The 16,021-nt window shown below is 45.6% G+C and overlaps 1 protein-coding gene across 8 annotated transcripts; it reads right to left on the bottom strand.

The window, feature by feature from the left end:
* Positions 1-2,040: 2,040 nt before the first annotated feature.
* Positions 2,041-15,001, bottom strand: CDKN3 (cyclin dependent kinase inhibitor 3). 8 transcript variants are annotated; one of them, XM_083440137.1, is made up of 8 exons: positions 14,876-15,001; positions 11,832-11,899; positions 7,641-7,693; positions 7,369-7,413; positions 6,429-6,651; positions 4,682-4,713; positions 3,334-3,434; positions 2,041-2,442 (listed from the first exon to the last, which is right to left on the bottom strand). In XM_083440137.1, the coding sequence occupies exons 1-8, from the start codon at positions 14,897-14,899 to the stop codon at positions 2,356-2,358; spliced, it is 633 nt and encodes a 210-aa protein (XP_083296263.1). In that variant the 5' UTR covers positions 14,900-15,001; the 3' UTR covers positions 2,041-2,355. The 8 variants fall into 8 exon arrangements, with proteins under 8 accessions (XP_083296263.1, XP_083296262.1, XP_083296259.1 ...); XM_083440136.1 differs by having other exon boundaries at positions 3,334-3,437; positions 14,876-14,997; XM_083440133.1 differs by lacking the exon at positions 14,876-15,001 and adding an exon at positions 14,663-14,845.
* Between the last annotated feature and the right edge of the window lie 1,020 nt (positions 15,002-16,021).

Raw genomic sequence — 16,021 nt, forward strand, 5'->3', positions numbered from 1 at the left:
AGGGATCCATCTCATTTGGCATATTCAAAACCATCATTATCTATTGGCGATGAGTGTCACATGCTTGGGTAGATTATGTTCACTTGATCCTGCATCTCTCGCTTTAGTATTTGCTGAAGGATCTGAAATTGTGCCTGTCATAGCTTTAATGGCATGCAGTGTCCATAGCAGTATGTTCACGTAAAAAAGAGTACCTATTACTTTCTGTGTTGTGACTGATATTTTACATGATCTTTATACAGCAGGCAGCCATATTAGCTCCTTTTAGTACGTGTGCTTTTAAGACAGCAAACGAGGTTTTTGCCCATGATGTGCTCGTAGCATTTGTTTTCCGCAACTTCTTCTAAGAGAGAAACATTAAATTTGTGTATAAGATACTGATGCTGTCACCAAACCGCCATTGCCTCTCTCAAAATATGTCGGCTTTAATTCAAAGCTTGCTTTGTGGTCCTTTTTTTTTACATACAGTGGTACCTCAGGTTAAGTACTTAATTCGTTCCGGAGGTCTGTACTTAACCTGAAACTGTTCTTAACCTGAAGCACCACTTTAGCTAATGAGGCCTCCTGCTGCCACCGCGCCGCCGGAACACGATTTCTGTTCTCATCCTGAAGCAAAGTTCTTAACCTGAAGCACTATTTCTGGGTTAGTGGAGTCTGTAACCTGAAGCGTATGTAACCCAAGGTACCACTGTATAAGGTACTAGGGTGTGGGTGTAGGAGAAACTGCAGAGAGGTGTGAATCTCTTTATAATATACAGGTATCCCATAAACAATATAGGTATCCCATAAACAAGGGACGCGGGTGGCGCTGTGGGTTAAACCACAGAGCCTAGAGCTTGCTGATCAGAAGGTCGGCGATTCGAATCCCCGCGACGGGGTGAGCTCCCGTTGCTCGGTCCCTGCTCCTGCCAGCCTAGCAGTTCGAAAGCACGTCAAAGTGCAAGTAGATAAATAGGTATCACTCCGGCGGGAAGGTAAACTGCGTTTCCGTGCGCTGCTCTGGTTCGCCAGAAGCGGCTTAGTCATGCTGGCTACATGACCCAGAAGCTGTACGCTGGCTCCTTCGGCCAATAAAGCGAGATGAGCGTCGCAACCCCAGAGTCAGTCATGACTCGACCTAAGGGTCAGGGGTCCCTTTACCTTTTCCATAAACATGGGATAGAGATAACGGCTCCTCAGCTCTGATATCTCCTGGGGTTTTTTTTTATTGGGTTGGCTTTTGCTTTTGCTTTTTTTTGAAGGTCAGGTAGCAGTTTATGGGAAAGAACTCTTGAGACCCTCGAGATCCACTGCCAGTCAGAGTAGACAGCAATGGACCAGGTGGATATACAGTACGACCTGCATATGTAGGTATCTCTGAGGCTGAAACAAAAAAAAGCATCTCCACTTCTACAGAGGCTTCCAAAGGTGCTAAACAAGCAGCCCATCCAAGCTAACATCAACCAGGGCTGCTGCCTAAGCTTACCTTAGATACGGCTGACTACATCAAATAGATCAATATTGCCCTTGATGATTTTAGACTGGGGGAAATTCAAATGGAACAGGAGGTACTTCTGGTTTGACAGGTACCAGCTGGTGTTTAAAAAGCCTCCATAGCAGTAAATTGTTTCAGGATAGGAGATCACTGGGGGGCAAGTCAGATTAGGCAATCATGCAAGCTTGGAGGACAATCACTTTAATACACACTGTTTCCTAGCAGTTACGGGAACAGCCATAGGTTTCTAGAGAAGTGAACAGGAAAGTAAGGTGCAAGCTTGCAGGGGCAGTATTTTGTGCAATATTTGTTCAAACTTCATGGGAGAGAGACATTTGAAAAGGCAGCCCATGTTAAAGACATCATCCAGAATGCCAGCTGTTGCGGGTGCGTCCTAGGACATTGCAGGAAACCTTTTGACGCAACCTAAAGTTTAAAAATGCCAGATTCTGTTTTCTTCTGTAGGGCTTCCCACAAACCAGAGAGATGCAAGAACAGAGAACAAACATGTCCCACCAAAGCACAGAAAAGATGTGGGATGGAGAGTTAAAAATATGAACAGAAGGTTTGAAACTAATCATATTTATTGTGAATTCAACCACATATTGAGAATGTTACGTTTCAGGAATCCATCGACAAATGTACCCTTTAAAACGTGAATTTATGCTGTGAAAAAATTATAGTGCTTACAGAGAACCCTCACAGCTTACATTTGTTGTCTTTTGCACCAGGCAGCTTGCCAGGGAGATAGTGCCAGGATAACTTGACTAATTAAGTTCCAGTGAGACATTGGAGACGGGTGCATTTTCACCTGCATGCACCAAGCAAAGGCAATTGCAGCATGGTCATGTAAGAAGCAGCTCGGTTCCACTGCCGCTGTTTTATCGTGATACTGATCTTGCTGTTGCACCTTCTGTTGCTAGATGGACGGCCAGAGTCTCTTGAAAATCATGCAGGTAGTTGTATTGCTGCAAGGGAAAGCAGGGTGGATAAGCTGCAGCACCTGTTCTCTAATCACAGATGCTAAAATCTGCTCACATGTCCTTGATTTTTTGCAGTCCATTAAATGGCAAACTCCCTGAATAAGAGGACAATGGGAGATGATGGGTAGGATTCACTAAACCAGCACCATCAGCAGAAGCCTGGTGCAAGGACTTCCACTTGTGCAACAGGAATTTCTCGCCCTCTTCCCCTGAAATTGGCTTCAAGGGGTCCAGTGAACATCCCACAGAACAGCACATGGGGGAGGATAGGAAAGGAGGGGGTTGTTCCATCTGGGAAGCTGCAAGGTATGGCCTTGTGGTCAAGAGCAGAAATGGTGAATTATGGATACTGTCGCCAGCAGCACTGATAAAAGGTAAAGGTACCCCTGCCCGTACGGGCCAGTCTTGACAGACTCTAGGGTTGTGCGCTCATCTCACTCTAGAGGCCGGGAGCCAGCGCTGTCCACAGACACTTCCGGGTCACATGGCCAGCGTGACGAAGCTGCTCCGGCGAACCGGCACCAGAGTAGCACACGGAACGCCATTTACCTTCCCGCTATAAAGCGGTCCCTATTTATCTACTTGCACCCGGGGGTGCTTTCGAACTGCTAGGTTGGCAGGCGCTGGGACCGAGCAACGGGAGCGCACCCCGCCGCGGGGATTCGAACCGCCGACCATGCGATCGGCAAGTCCTAGGCGCTGAGGTTTTACCCACAGTGCCACCCGCGTCCCATTAGCAGCACTGATATCCTGCTTTAACTCTAAGAAAGCCAGGAAAGATTTTCAGTGCCAAACAAGACACTGCCTTTAGTCAGCTGTTTCCCTTTAACTTGTCCTCCCACTACCAAGCCGGCCCATCATGGCCTTCCCTCATACCTTTATGGTTTGTATAGCTCCTGAACCTCTCAAGTCTCGCAGGCTGTCTATGGCCTGCTGTGGGCCTATTGTGTCAGATATCTGAAGTAGGAGACAAGCTGCTACTGTAAAAAAAGGAAAAGAAAAAACCCAAGAGATTTTCTGCTTAAGGAAACCGGTTGTATTTAGTGAGGAGGCAGAACCTGCTTGAGAGCCTGAGTGAATAATAATAATAATAATAGTAGTAACGATGATGAGGAGGAGGATATTATAATTTGTACCCTGCGCATCTGCCTGGGTTGCCCCAGCCACTCTGGGCAGCATCCAAAATATAAAAACACAGTGAGACATAAAACATTTTAAACTTCCTTATACAGGGCTGCCTTCAGATGTCTTCTAATAGTCGTGTAGTTGTTTATCTCCTTTTCATCTGATGGGAGGGCATTCCACAGGGCAGGTGCCTTCTGCCTGGTTCCCCGTAACTTCACATGTTTTAGATTGCAAATCCTATATGCATTTACCTGGGAGCAAGGCCAACTGAACTCAGGGGAGATTACTCCCGATTATATATGCCAGGGATTATGCTGCATGTGAAGGATGAGCAACATCTGGCTCTCCAGATGTGGCCAATTGTTAGGAATGGAGTTGTAGTCCCAACATCTGGAGAGCTGCAAGTTCTCCATTCCTGCTGTACATCCTCAGAGCACATTTTCATGTGAAGCATTCATTACACTTGTTGAGGCTGAAGCTAAGAGAGTGGCTTGCTTAAGGAACCCCAGGGAAGTCACAGCTGAGCTACAGGGCAGCACAGAAATATCATATTATGCCTTCTGCATTTCATGACCTTTGTCACCAATGGGTATATAACCTGCGAGCTGAGAATAATTGGTCATGGAAGCTTCTGCTATAATACATCTGTGAGTATTTCAGGTGCCACAACAATCTTTGAGCTTTAAAGCAAGGACTTCTAGCTCCAATCTCATACTCTTCACCGTGACACAGGTCTTGCAAGGAAGTTCCACTTCCCTCTTTTTATTGCCCATCTTGGCTTTTCATGGGCACCTCAGTAATAAAAATAAAAGATTAATAGTTCTCGCAACTTGCGGGGGAAAAATTGCGCTCTGCCAGTGATGCTCTTCTTCCAGAGTTGTTGTTGTTGTTATACCTAGGGAGTAGAAGGCAAGGAGTATTCCTCCAACTCAGCTGTGAAAGAGCTTCCGCCTTTTACATCTGCAAAGATGAGTTTGAGACTACTGGTGGAGAAAATTGTGTAACATACTAGAGGACATAGTTTCACGATCAGATGGATTTATGCAGGAAAATGCCAATATTAAACTAATTAATGCTTTTAGAAAAAGTATTTACTTACTGAGACAGGATCTTCCAAGCCCTCCATAACAGCTGAAAGTGGGGAAAAAAGGACTGGGCATTTTTTAAAAAAAAACAGAACACGTACAGTGGTACCATGGGTTACATACGCTTCAGGTTACATACACTTCAGGTTACAGACTCCGCTAACCCAGAAATAGTGTTTCAGGTTAAGAACTTTGCTTCAGGATGAGAACAGAAATCATGGGGCGGCAGCAGTAGGCCCCATTAGCTAAAGTGGTGCTTCAGGTTAAGAACAGTTTCAGGTTAAGAACGGACCTCCGGAACGAATTAAGTATTTAACCCGAGGTACCACTGTACATTGTGATAGTATCAAGAGTCACAACGAACCAGCTCTGTCTTGTTCCAGAAAAAGGTTTCCAATCTGATATTGAGAGGCAATATCCTTAACACAGCCACCCCAAACCTGGTACAGTTCAGATGTTTGGGCATTTGACTTTCATCAGTGTCAGGTTGGGGAAAGCTGCCCTAACATAGGTTTGTTCAGGGCTCTGTGTAGCTCTGTTTCTTGAGCTCCCCTTCAAAAACCCAGTCCTAGCCTACGATGACTGTGTATAAGGGCTTTCCGGTTTTCTTATAACGAACCCTTATTGTTGCATAGGACAGAAGCTTCTCTGTGGCACCATTTTTTTAAGCTAAGCGAATCTGGGTGCCGCATGGGAGAGTGCTGGAAATCTTTTGAATGCTGCCTTTAAGCTTCTTACACTCTGGACTTCAATCGGGAGAAAACCGCACTCGCAGAGCTCAGGCGATGCTGGATTTCACCAAAGAAGAAGAAGAAGCTTCTTAGAGCAAAGGCAGGATAAAATATAATTACTAAGAGTCTAAAATCAAATCTTGGGAATGGCACACATCTTCGTTCTCATCCTGACTTCGCAAGCTGACTGCTAATAATAATAATAATAATAATAATAATAATAATAATAATAATAATACCTTTATTGTCAATGTACAACCTGTGTACAATGAAATTACGGTAACTGAGCCTCCCCCCCCCCCACTCAGTCTCATTGCACTCTGTGTGCTTGTCGCACAACACACCAACCCTGAAAGTCAGTTGCACTATATTATTTTCTGTTCAGCAGCCTAACAGTCCACGGATAGAAACTGTTTTTTAGCCTGTCGGTACGACTGATTATACTTCTATATCTCCTGCCCGAGGGTAGAAGATTAAAGAGGTGCTGGGCAGGGTGTGAATCGTCCCTGAGAATTCTTCTTGCACTTTTCCCTAAAGCAGGGGTCAGCAAACTTTTTCAGCAGGGGGCCAGTCCACTGTACCTCAGATTGTGTGGGGGGGCCAGACTATTTTTTTGGGGGGGGGGAATGAACGAATCCCTATGCCCCACAACTAACGCAGAGATGCATTTGAAATAAAAGGACACATTCTACTCATGTAAAAACACGCTGATTCCCGGACCATCCACGGGCCGGATTTAGAAGGCGATTGGGCCGGATCCGGCCCCCGGGCCTCAGTTTGCCTACCCATGCCCTAAAGCATTCAGTTTTAGGATTTTCTTGATTTAGGAAGATTCTCTAGGATGGGGCACATCTGCATTTTATTTTGTCCCGCCTACATGGGAACGGTGGCAGCATTCAAGGGGGTGGCAGAAGCTAGAAGGCAAATTTCTGAACTGTGGTGTTAGCAGGAAACTTTGGTGGGTGTATACAGGTTGTGACCATCTTTACTTGTGGAGAGAGGACAAAAGACCTGGCGCACTGGAACTCACTGTATTAAGGTTTTCCGGTCGCCTTCGAGGCAGCTCCTCAGTTCCTTTAGAATCAGGCAGCATTTGGCTATGTCTGGAGTGTCTCCATCAGGTATAGGGTGATGGTGCACGGCAATCCCTTGGCTCTGATATGCCTCTAGGAGGTGTGGGACACGGTACTTTGAAAGCTCTCCTCTGGTACAGAGGACAAAGACATCCTGCACGCCGTAGCTCTTCAGTTCATCTGCAAAGGAACGAAGCTGTTCGCCTTGTTAAAATGCTACACGAAACCATAAAAGCCTCGTGAATCCTAATTCAGAAAAAAATTCAAACTGACTTTGCAACAAGGAATTTGTGCGTTCCATGACCTGATTATTAGGCAAACCACGGCTGCTCGCCTAATAAAGCTCGCCTAATTTTAGCAACTGAAATTGCAGCACTGCCCTGGAATTTGATACTATGGCAGGGTGGAATTAGTGCTCGGCTCAGGATACAAGGAAAATAAATGTTCCAAGGAGAGCAGCAACATTTAATAATTTTTTTGATTAACTAATTTTTAAAAAAATGATCAGTAAAAAGGTGTCCCCCAATTAGACACTAAATTCTTAAAATGCTTCAATCATTTTTTTAATTGTAATTTTTTAAAATTAAAATGTAAAAACAATTCATTTAAAATAAAAATCTTAAATCATTCTTAAAGCAATAACATTATACAAACTGCAGGTGGCAAAAGCCATCTTAAGAGCTATTCTCTCAAGTGAAAGGGAAGAGGAAATGTCTCTTCTGGAACCTTTTACCAGGAAAGATGTTACACAAAGAAGGGGGAAAGGAAAATTAAGAACACCAAAAGTGCTTATCCCAGAATCCTATGCCAGTTGCAAGGCATAAGAAAAGGTAAACATGGAGCAACCAGGCGTTGAAGGAAGTCTGAAAGATCCCCAGGGCACTGATATATAATTACCTATATCTTTCTGAAGGCTTCTTCTAATACTTTTGAATCGGCAACCTAAAATGATGCAGTGTGGATGCATGAAAGAACATATCAAGTACTGCTAGAAATATAATTTGTTAAATGCAAGGCATCTATGTCTATTTACCACCAACAGTTGTGTTTCATTTTACCTCACATGTAGTGACATAGGCAGATTAATGTGGCGTGGGGTAAGTTAAGATTCCCGCCCCCCCATCAAATGAATGAGCTTTTAAATCAGTTTTTAAGCTGTTATTGCATACCTGGTAGTGAGCAAATTCCCAGAAATTGGGAATAGGTTGGTGAAAGGGCTAACCTACAGAAAGATAGAAAGTTAAAAACCTTTACAATGGCATTTAAATTTGCACATTTGCAGTCAGCAAGCTCTCTTTACAACTACAGGTCTGCTACATCGTCAGCAGGAAAAGAGTTTCAAATCTAGCTCACAACTTCTCTAGATGTCCTTTTCATTGCACATGCATAGTTTGTGCTCATGATGCTATCGGGGTGGTTACATGTGACCCCATTTTCAGCACTGTTTGAGCCCGCAACAGTTCTGGGGACAGTCACACGACTTCATTTCCAGCCTATCACACAACATCCTGCTGAAAACCTGTCACATTTTATATCCCAGAAGTTTTAGCTGATCTTTGTCCCAGTATTGTTGTGCAATAATGTGGAAGGATCGGGGAAGCCAGGTTGACAAGAGGAGGAATGACCGCGGGGAGGAATGCTGCGAGAAGAAAAAACACCATGGTGCATCTGCAGCAGTGAACCGGCTGCCTTCATCTGCCCCAGCTGCAACAAAACATGTCTCTCCAGTATCGGTCTCTACAGCCACAGCAGGCGCTGTAACTCCCCAACCATTTGACTTCACCCTCAAAGGTGCACTCCTCCATTGTCTCCTGAGACAGATGAATGCCAACAACAAATTGAGGAAGCACCACAGAACAAGCTAAAGCAGAGTAATACAACCACGCCATGCATTATTATTGTGCAAAGAACATGTTGCAGAACACACCCACCATATAAAAAGACTAGTCTGGAAAGGCCCTCAGAGATTCTTCAGGTGAAAGGATTTATGATCCTGACCTGTGGAGGGACATTCAAGTTGCAAAAAATAAGGGTATATAAGAAGGTATGTTTAACACAATCTGGAAATTACAAGGTTGTGGCTGATCAATTAGTATGAAATAATTTTGGAAGCGAGAGAACCAGCCACCCAGGTGAACTGTGGGTAACATCTGGGGTACTGCCTATGCTACTGAATAGCTTAAAAGAGGGGAAGCTCCCCTTACGATCCAAGGGTATAACGGATTTCCACTAAACCCATTGATGGTGTACTACTGCAGTTTTCTTGATTTTCTTTTCTGTTACAAATAATCTCTGCAGCCAAAAGGAGAAATGTAAGGCATGCTTTGGATGGTTATAAACACAGGGTACCTGCATTCAATGCAAAGTGGTAAAGCTGCTATGACATGGGTCGGCAAACTAAGGCTCGCGGACCAGATCGTTGGGATACTGCCAGGGAGACAAAGTCCATCACGACTCCACGTTGTCTCCGGACGTCCATCGATCTCCCGTAGACACGCAGTATCAGCAATTAGCGACACGAGCTCCAGAAATAGCTTGCCACATTCCAGAGCCATGCACGCTCTATCAGCAGATAATGCACAGCGAAAGATGCACTCAGGAGAGCATTATTTACAAGTTTATTTCTGCGTTGATCAGAACAAAGAAAAACATGACTGCCTGCTTCAGTGTTCCGGCAGCGAGAGAGACGAAAACAAAGACACAACAGAAACATCCTGTGAAACAGGAAATACGCAGACTGTGTGACTCACAAAGCCTGCTCTCTTTTAAGGTGGAACGGAAATATCCTAAGGCCCAATGGCCTTCTTTATCCAGCCTGTGGACGGTCCGGGAATTGGCACATGGATCGCCAGCATATGGCTCACCAGTGCGTGCATTCTTCCTCCTTCCCTCTCCCTCACACAGTGGCGCTTTTCTCCTCAGGGACGGAACAATCTTGTCCCATGCCAGGCGCTGTCGATGGTGGGAGTTGGCTCGCCCGCCTCAGCAGGGTGGCGCTGTGAAGGGGCCGGATGACACCGGCTGCCGGCTGCATTTTCCTCCTGCTCCCCCAGTCCGCCCTTCCTTCTTTCCTTCTCCAAGCCCCTTTTCCACGCCGCTTCCTCATGTGCTTTCTTTGTCGCCATCTGCCTACCTGCCTCCCTCCTTCACGTACCTATGGGACCGCCTCTCCTGGTATGCCCCGCAGAGGATCTTAAGGTCCACAAATAACAACATTTTGGAGGTCCCGAGCCTCAAGGTTAGATTGGTCTCAACTAGGGCCAGGGCCTTTTCAGCACTGGCCCCGACGTGGTGGAACGCTCTGTCACAAGAGACCAGGGCCCTGTGGGACTTGACATCTTTCCGCAGGGCCTGCAAGACAGAGCTGTTCTGCCTGGCCTTTGGTTTGGACTCAGTCTGACCCTTATGTTTCCCTCCCCTTATGGGCTACTTTTAAAATGAGGCTGCATTTTAAATTGCATTTTAACCTGTATTTTAAATTGGTTTTTTTCCCCCTATTATGTTATTACTGTAAATTTACTGCTGTTAGCCGCCCTGAGCCCGGCTTTGGCAGGGGTATAAATAAAATTTATTATTACAGTGGTGCCTCGCAGTCTCTTCGTCTAGCGGTTTTTTCGTCTTGCGAAGCAACCCTATTAGCGGATTAGCGCTATTAGCGGCTATTAAAGGTTTAAGGGATTAGCGGATTAGCTGCTAAAAGGCTATTAGCATCTTAGCGCCTTAGAAAAAGGGGGTGGGGAGCGAATAAAAACCTCAAGAATCGCAAGACATTTTCGTCTTGCGAAGCAAGCCCATAGAGAAATTCGTCCTGCGAAGCGCATTGAAAAACGGAAAACCCTTTCGTCTAGTGGGTTTTCCGTCTTGCGAGGCATTCGCCTTGTGGGGCACCACTGTATTATTATTATTATTATTATTCCTCCCATGGCGTTCAGGCAGATTGTTGTGGTGGCCGTGGATTGACGGGCGGCTCTATCTTCTCCGCAGTGCCTCTTGGGAAGCAGCAGCAGCAGGTGGTGGGTAAAAGCCCCAGCGATGCCCCAGTTCCCCTACCTCTGTCTGTGGCTCCTCCACCAACGTAGCCTCCTACCCTGCCACAGCGCCTGCCTAGCTGGAGAAGCCCAACTGCAGCTATTGGGGCGACAACTGGGACAAGTAAAGCGAAGCATCTTCAGGCCTCTTTGCGGGCGGGCGAAAATCGTTCACCCTCCCCCCCAATATAGTCCGGCCCCCAACAAGGTCTGAGGGACAGTGGACTGGCCCCCTGCTGAAAAAGTTTGCTGACACCTGTGCTATGACTTAGCAACTTGTTTGGCAGAATGTGCTGAAAAGTGGCCATATTATACCCATCACAAGGTAGGTTATCCCTGCCCCTTGACAAGGCAGGTTCAGAGTGTAGGTGTTTCTTCTAGATTCAGCACACAGCAGAAGTGACCTCTGTAGCACAGAATGCCTTTTATCAGCTATAGCCAGTTCACCACCTGTGGCTACTTTTGGACAAAAATAGTCAAGTCGCAGTCCATCTACGCTCATACAATGTTCTGATTGTATTACTGCAATGTGTTGTTGTGGAACTGCCCTTGAAGACAGCTCAGAAGTTTCAAATAGTACAAACTTCTTGTTGGCATCTGTCTGTCTCAAGAGACAATGGTGTGTGGCTCAGGGTGAATTCATTAGCAGCACCGAAGTGTCCTGGGCCTGGGTAGTGTGTATGGAGGTCCTGAGCTGCCCAGACGACAAGACGCACATCCCAGACTCATTTATGTGGTCCAAAGGAAAACAGAGCAAAATGTTTGGCACCAGCTTGGCTGCAGGAGTTGCTGGAAGGAGGCGTACAAGCTTTCCTGGAGACTCCACTCTGGGTTTGTGTAGGGTTTACTCCTTAGCCTTTTCTTCTTCCGAAGATATCGGAAGAGGTTTAGGATGAGTGTTTTCCTTATCTTATATGGCCTACTTTCACAGATTAATGAACCCCATCTGCCCCTCACTTCCCTCTGCAGCATGTGCCGAAACCCACTCCTGGTCTCGTCCGCTCAATCCACCAGAGCCTGTCTTCGCATGCAGGGGAAGTCCCTAACTCAGTGTGGGTTTGAGACTCATAGGCTACCATCACCTGGTTTAGCTGGCCAGTCGAAGCTGTTCCTGGTGTGTGGCCGCTGTTGCATACTGCCAGGAGCCACAGGCGAGTGCCGAGTGCAGGGGACCCAAGGTGGACAAACTGCCCCAGAATGAGCACAACTTCCCCTCCCCTAACACCCCATATGAAGAAAATTAAGCAAGCTGTGAAATGTGGCTAGTGGCCAGAATACTAAGCTGCTCCAAAGGAATTCTGGAAGGGGTCCCCTGAGGAAATTTGGACCTACCAGGATACTGGAAAGGGTACCTGTTCTTCCTCCGAGGGTTCTTCGTCCGATGAGTCAAACTCGTTTGCCTGCATTGCAAGATTTTACAGCATCAGCCCACTTACCGCACACACGACACCTCGGGGTACAAATCAACTTCTCCATCCCACACGTCTAATAAATTGTCGATACCTGTATAGCTGCTTCATGACTATTGTTCATTCTGGTTGGCCAGGAAATGTATCATGAAAGGCTACAGATAACTGGCTGCCATCCACTAAAATTAGGATTGCAACCTGTCCAGCTAAATGCCTTGAGCAGAATTGTGGGTTTTTTTTTTTACATATCTACCTTTATTGTGACATTTAGTCTAGTGACATGTCCTCTAGCATTTAAGCTGAAAATAAGGACACAGTGTCGTCACAGGGTGGTGGGTGAGGCAGTTCCAGGCGTCAGAGGGTGATGGAGCAAAGATTTAGGGTGGCCATGGGGTCTACTTTACAGAGAACTGTCCTCTGTATCGGTTTTAATGTATCTATGTGGGGTTTATTGCCTGCTTGGTTGTAAGTTACTTTGGGTTGCCCTGGGCTAAAGCAATTAAGAAATTTAATTAATAATAATATATGAAGCACTGTTTGGTTTAAAGCAGGCATGGCCAAACTTGGCCCTCCAGCTGTTTTGGGACTACAACTCCCATCATCCCTAGCTAATAGGACCAGTGGTCAGGGATGATGGGACTTGTAGTCCCAAAACAGCTGGAGGGCCAAGTTTGGCCATGCCTGGTAAAGATAAAGAACCCTAAGAAGGAAATCACCATGTGCCTTGAAGTTGCAGACACCTGGACAGCAGAACAAACAGGTTCCTTGGGTCACTCACCCAGTTTGCCCCCACTAGGATAAAAGGTTACAGTTTCTCCATTTAATTATACTGTCGACTTTCAGATGTTGCAACTGTACATTTAAATGGCCATGTGCAAATGTTACGCGTGCCCTCGTCCTATTTTTATTTGGCATTGCGTAAGTGGCCACCCTCCAAATGTAATTGGTGGCGCTGCAAGGGGATATAAGGGCGGAGAGACGAGACCACGAAGGGCTGGGATATATCCAGCCTCATGTAACCAACATTTGTTGTTGTTGTTTAGTCATTGAGTCGTGTCCGGCTCTTCGTGACCCCATGGACCAGAGCACGCCAGGCACTCCTGTCTTCCACTGCCTCCCCCACAGTTTGGTCAGACTCATGTTTGTAGCTTCGAAGACACTATCCCACCATCTCGTCCTCTGCCGTTCCCTTCTCCTCGTGCCCTCCATCTTTCCCAACATCAGGGTCTTTTCCAAGGAGTCTTCTCTTCTCATGAGGTGGCCAAAGTATTGGAGCCTCAGCTTCAGGATCTGTCCTTCCAGTGAGCACTCAGGGCTGATTTCCTTAAGAATGGAGAGGTTTGATCTTCTTGCAGTCCATGGGACTCTCAAGAGTCTCCTCCAGCACCATAATTCAAAAGCATCAATTCTTCGGCGATCAGCCTTCTTTATGGTCCAGCTCTCACTTCCATACATCACTAATGGGAAAACCAAAGCTTTAACTATAAAGACCTTTGTCGGCAAGGTGGTGTCTCTGCTTTTTAAGAAGCTGTCTCGGTTTGTCATTGTTTTTCCCCCAAGAAGCAGGCGTCTCTTAATTTTGTGGCTGCTGTCGCCATCTGCAGTGATCATGGAGCTGAAGAAAGTAAAATCTCTCACCGCCTCCATTTCTTCCCCTTCTATTTGCCAGGAGGTGATGGGGCCAGTGGCCATGATCTTCGTTTTTTTGATGTTGAGCTTCACGCTTAAGGCTAATTAATGGATGATGGGGTTAAGACCATGGAATAAGCTATCTTGCCACCCTTCGCTAGATCACTTCCCCTCACCTTGAAAGTAATAAAGCTCTAGGGTCTCCCACTTTCCACCTTTGTATGCTTTATTATTATTATTATTATTAGGGATTGAGTATTTCCCCTGATTATTCCTCCTGCATGAGCCATAAATCTGTATTGAAGGCATGGAGTGGATTGTGTTAATGATATATAAAACTGAACACCTGTATACTGTATCATGCATTTCATATAACTACCCCAACCCTGACTTTAATATTAAATGCTTTAATTGTTTTTTGTGGGTTTGCTCTTTTACATGTAAACCTCCCTGGAGAATTCTACCCAAGAGCACAATAGAAAATGCTGCAATAATAACAATTAATAATACAGTAATAGCAGTTCCCGCAGAAATGGTTAAAGCAGAAATAAATCCCTTTACCAAAGGGTTTTTGTTTTGTTTTTTTGGCCACCATCCTCCTGGAGGTCATGCCTTGGGCACCCCCCTTAGTTTCTGCTTTCCTAGAAGCACCAATAATTTGTGGGTCTTGGGAGTTACAATCTTATAAATTGGGTAGGGTGCTTTTAATGCACCCCCAGCTTGGTTTTTAGGTTCCTTACATGGGTTTTTGTTTTATCTGTTTACTCGCAAATCACTTTGGGTTGCCTTGGACAATATAAAGCGACCGACAAATGTAAAAAATAAATAATTTATATATATATATATGTGTGTGTGTGTGTGTGTGTGTAATATATATATATATATATATATATATATATATATATATAATTTATTTATAATAATATTATACACACACACACACACACACACACACACATTATTTATTTATTTATTGCATATAAATATAGGTCCCACAAGCCTGTGAGGGGCGCATTAACACTGAACAATTTTTGCCTTCTGTCTCCTTTCCCTCCCTATCCCCCTTAATTTCCAATGTGCCGGGTAACGCTGAGGTAAATTCACTCTGCACGTGCTCAGAGGCACCCTTAAAGCGAACAGCGTGGAAAACCGAGATTGGTAAGGGGAGGCGGGGAGAGGCTGAGAAGAAAGGGATCCCATTCGCCCCGCGCACAGTCCGTCACAGGAGAACGAGGTGGGGGCAAAGCCCCTTTTTCCCGCCCAAAATACAGAAAACGGCGCAGGATTGGCAGTTCCCCTCCCGCTCTCCTGCGTTGCTAGGATACGGCCTCTCCTCACCTCAGCTGCGCGGACTCGCGCCATCCTCTCTGCTGAAAAAACAAACAAACCGCCGCCGGCCGCCAACGGTTTCGAAAGAGAGAGCTCGCGCCGCAGCCGAGAACGCGGATTGGCCCTTTTTTCTACCGCCCCTTTGCCGGCGGCCTATCAGCCGGCGGGTAATAAACAAAGCTCCCGCCTTGATAGGGCTTCTTGGAAGGACGCTTCTTATTGGACAATGGCCTTGAAGACCCCGCCCCTGCCGGCTCTTAACTCAAAGCGGTTTACAAGTATAAAACAACCAAAAACGAAGATAACAGCACATAATTAAAACCCACAATGAAACAATTTCAGTTTTTCTCATTAAGTGCCAGTGAATTTTTTTTTTAAAAAGGTAGTCACAGCATCACATTAAAATTCCATTAAAATTAAAAAGATACATTTCATTATCATTTCATATTTTTCTATGATTTCTCATAATTCAGTTGCAGAATCAGTTGCTGTTGTGAAATGCACATGATTTTACGAGACAGTTTCAGGTCCCTTGCTAGCACAGAGGATCTAAGATATAAATAAGGCATTGTGTTAATTCCACGTTTTTATGAATAAGGGGTTTATTCCTTGGAGTGCCCCCCTCCTTTCGTCAATGGACATGCCTACTCAGAAGTAAGTTTTCCTCAGTTCAACAGAGCTTCTTGTTTTTTAGTCATTTAGTTGTGTCTGACTCTTCGCGACCCCCTGGACCAGAGCACGCCAGGCACTCCTGTCTTCCACTGCCTCCCACAGTTTGGTCAAACTCATGCTAGTAGCTTCGAGAACACTGTCTCACCATCTCATCCTCTGTCGTCCCCTTCTCCTTGTGATCTTTCCCAACATCAGGGTCTTTTCCAGGGAGTCTTCTCTTCTCATGAGGTGGCCAAAGTCTTGGAGCCTCAGCTTCAGGATCTGTCCTTCCAATGAGCACTCAGGGCTGATTTCCTTAAGAATGGCTAGGTTTGATCTTCTTGCAGTCCATGGGACTCTCAAGAGTCTCCTCCAGCACCAGAATTCAAAAGCATCAATTCTTCGGCAATCAGCCTTCTTTATGGTCCAGCTCTCACTTCCATACATCACTACTGGGAAAACCATAGCTTTAACTATACGGACCTTTGTTGGCAAGGTGATGTC

The sequence above is a fragment of the Podarcis tiliguerta genome (assembly GCF_965153285.1).
Source record: "Podarcis tiliguerta genome assembly, chromosome: 1".
NCBI classification, from domain to species: domain Eukaryota; kingdom Metazoa; phylum Chordata; class Lepidosauria; order Squamata; family Lacertidae; genus Podarcis; species Podarcis tiliguerta.

Excerpts from the sequence above, each read along its gene's own strand:
- CDKN3 (XM_083440132.1), bottom strand. The coding sequence starts at position 14,737 with ATGGGATCCCTTTCTTCTCAGCCTCTCCCCGCCTCCCCTTACCAATCT. Across the intron at positions 11,900-14,662 it reads CCACGCTGTTCGCTTTAAGG|GCAAACGAGTTTGACTCATC; the intron begins GTGCCTCTGAGC and ends CTTGCAATGCAG. Across the intron at positions 2,443-3,333 it reads GAGCTATACAAACCATAAAG|CAATACAACTACCTGCATGA; the intron begins GTATGAGGGAAG and ends TTTCCCTTGCAG.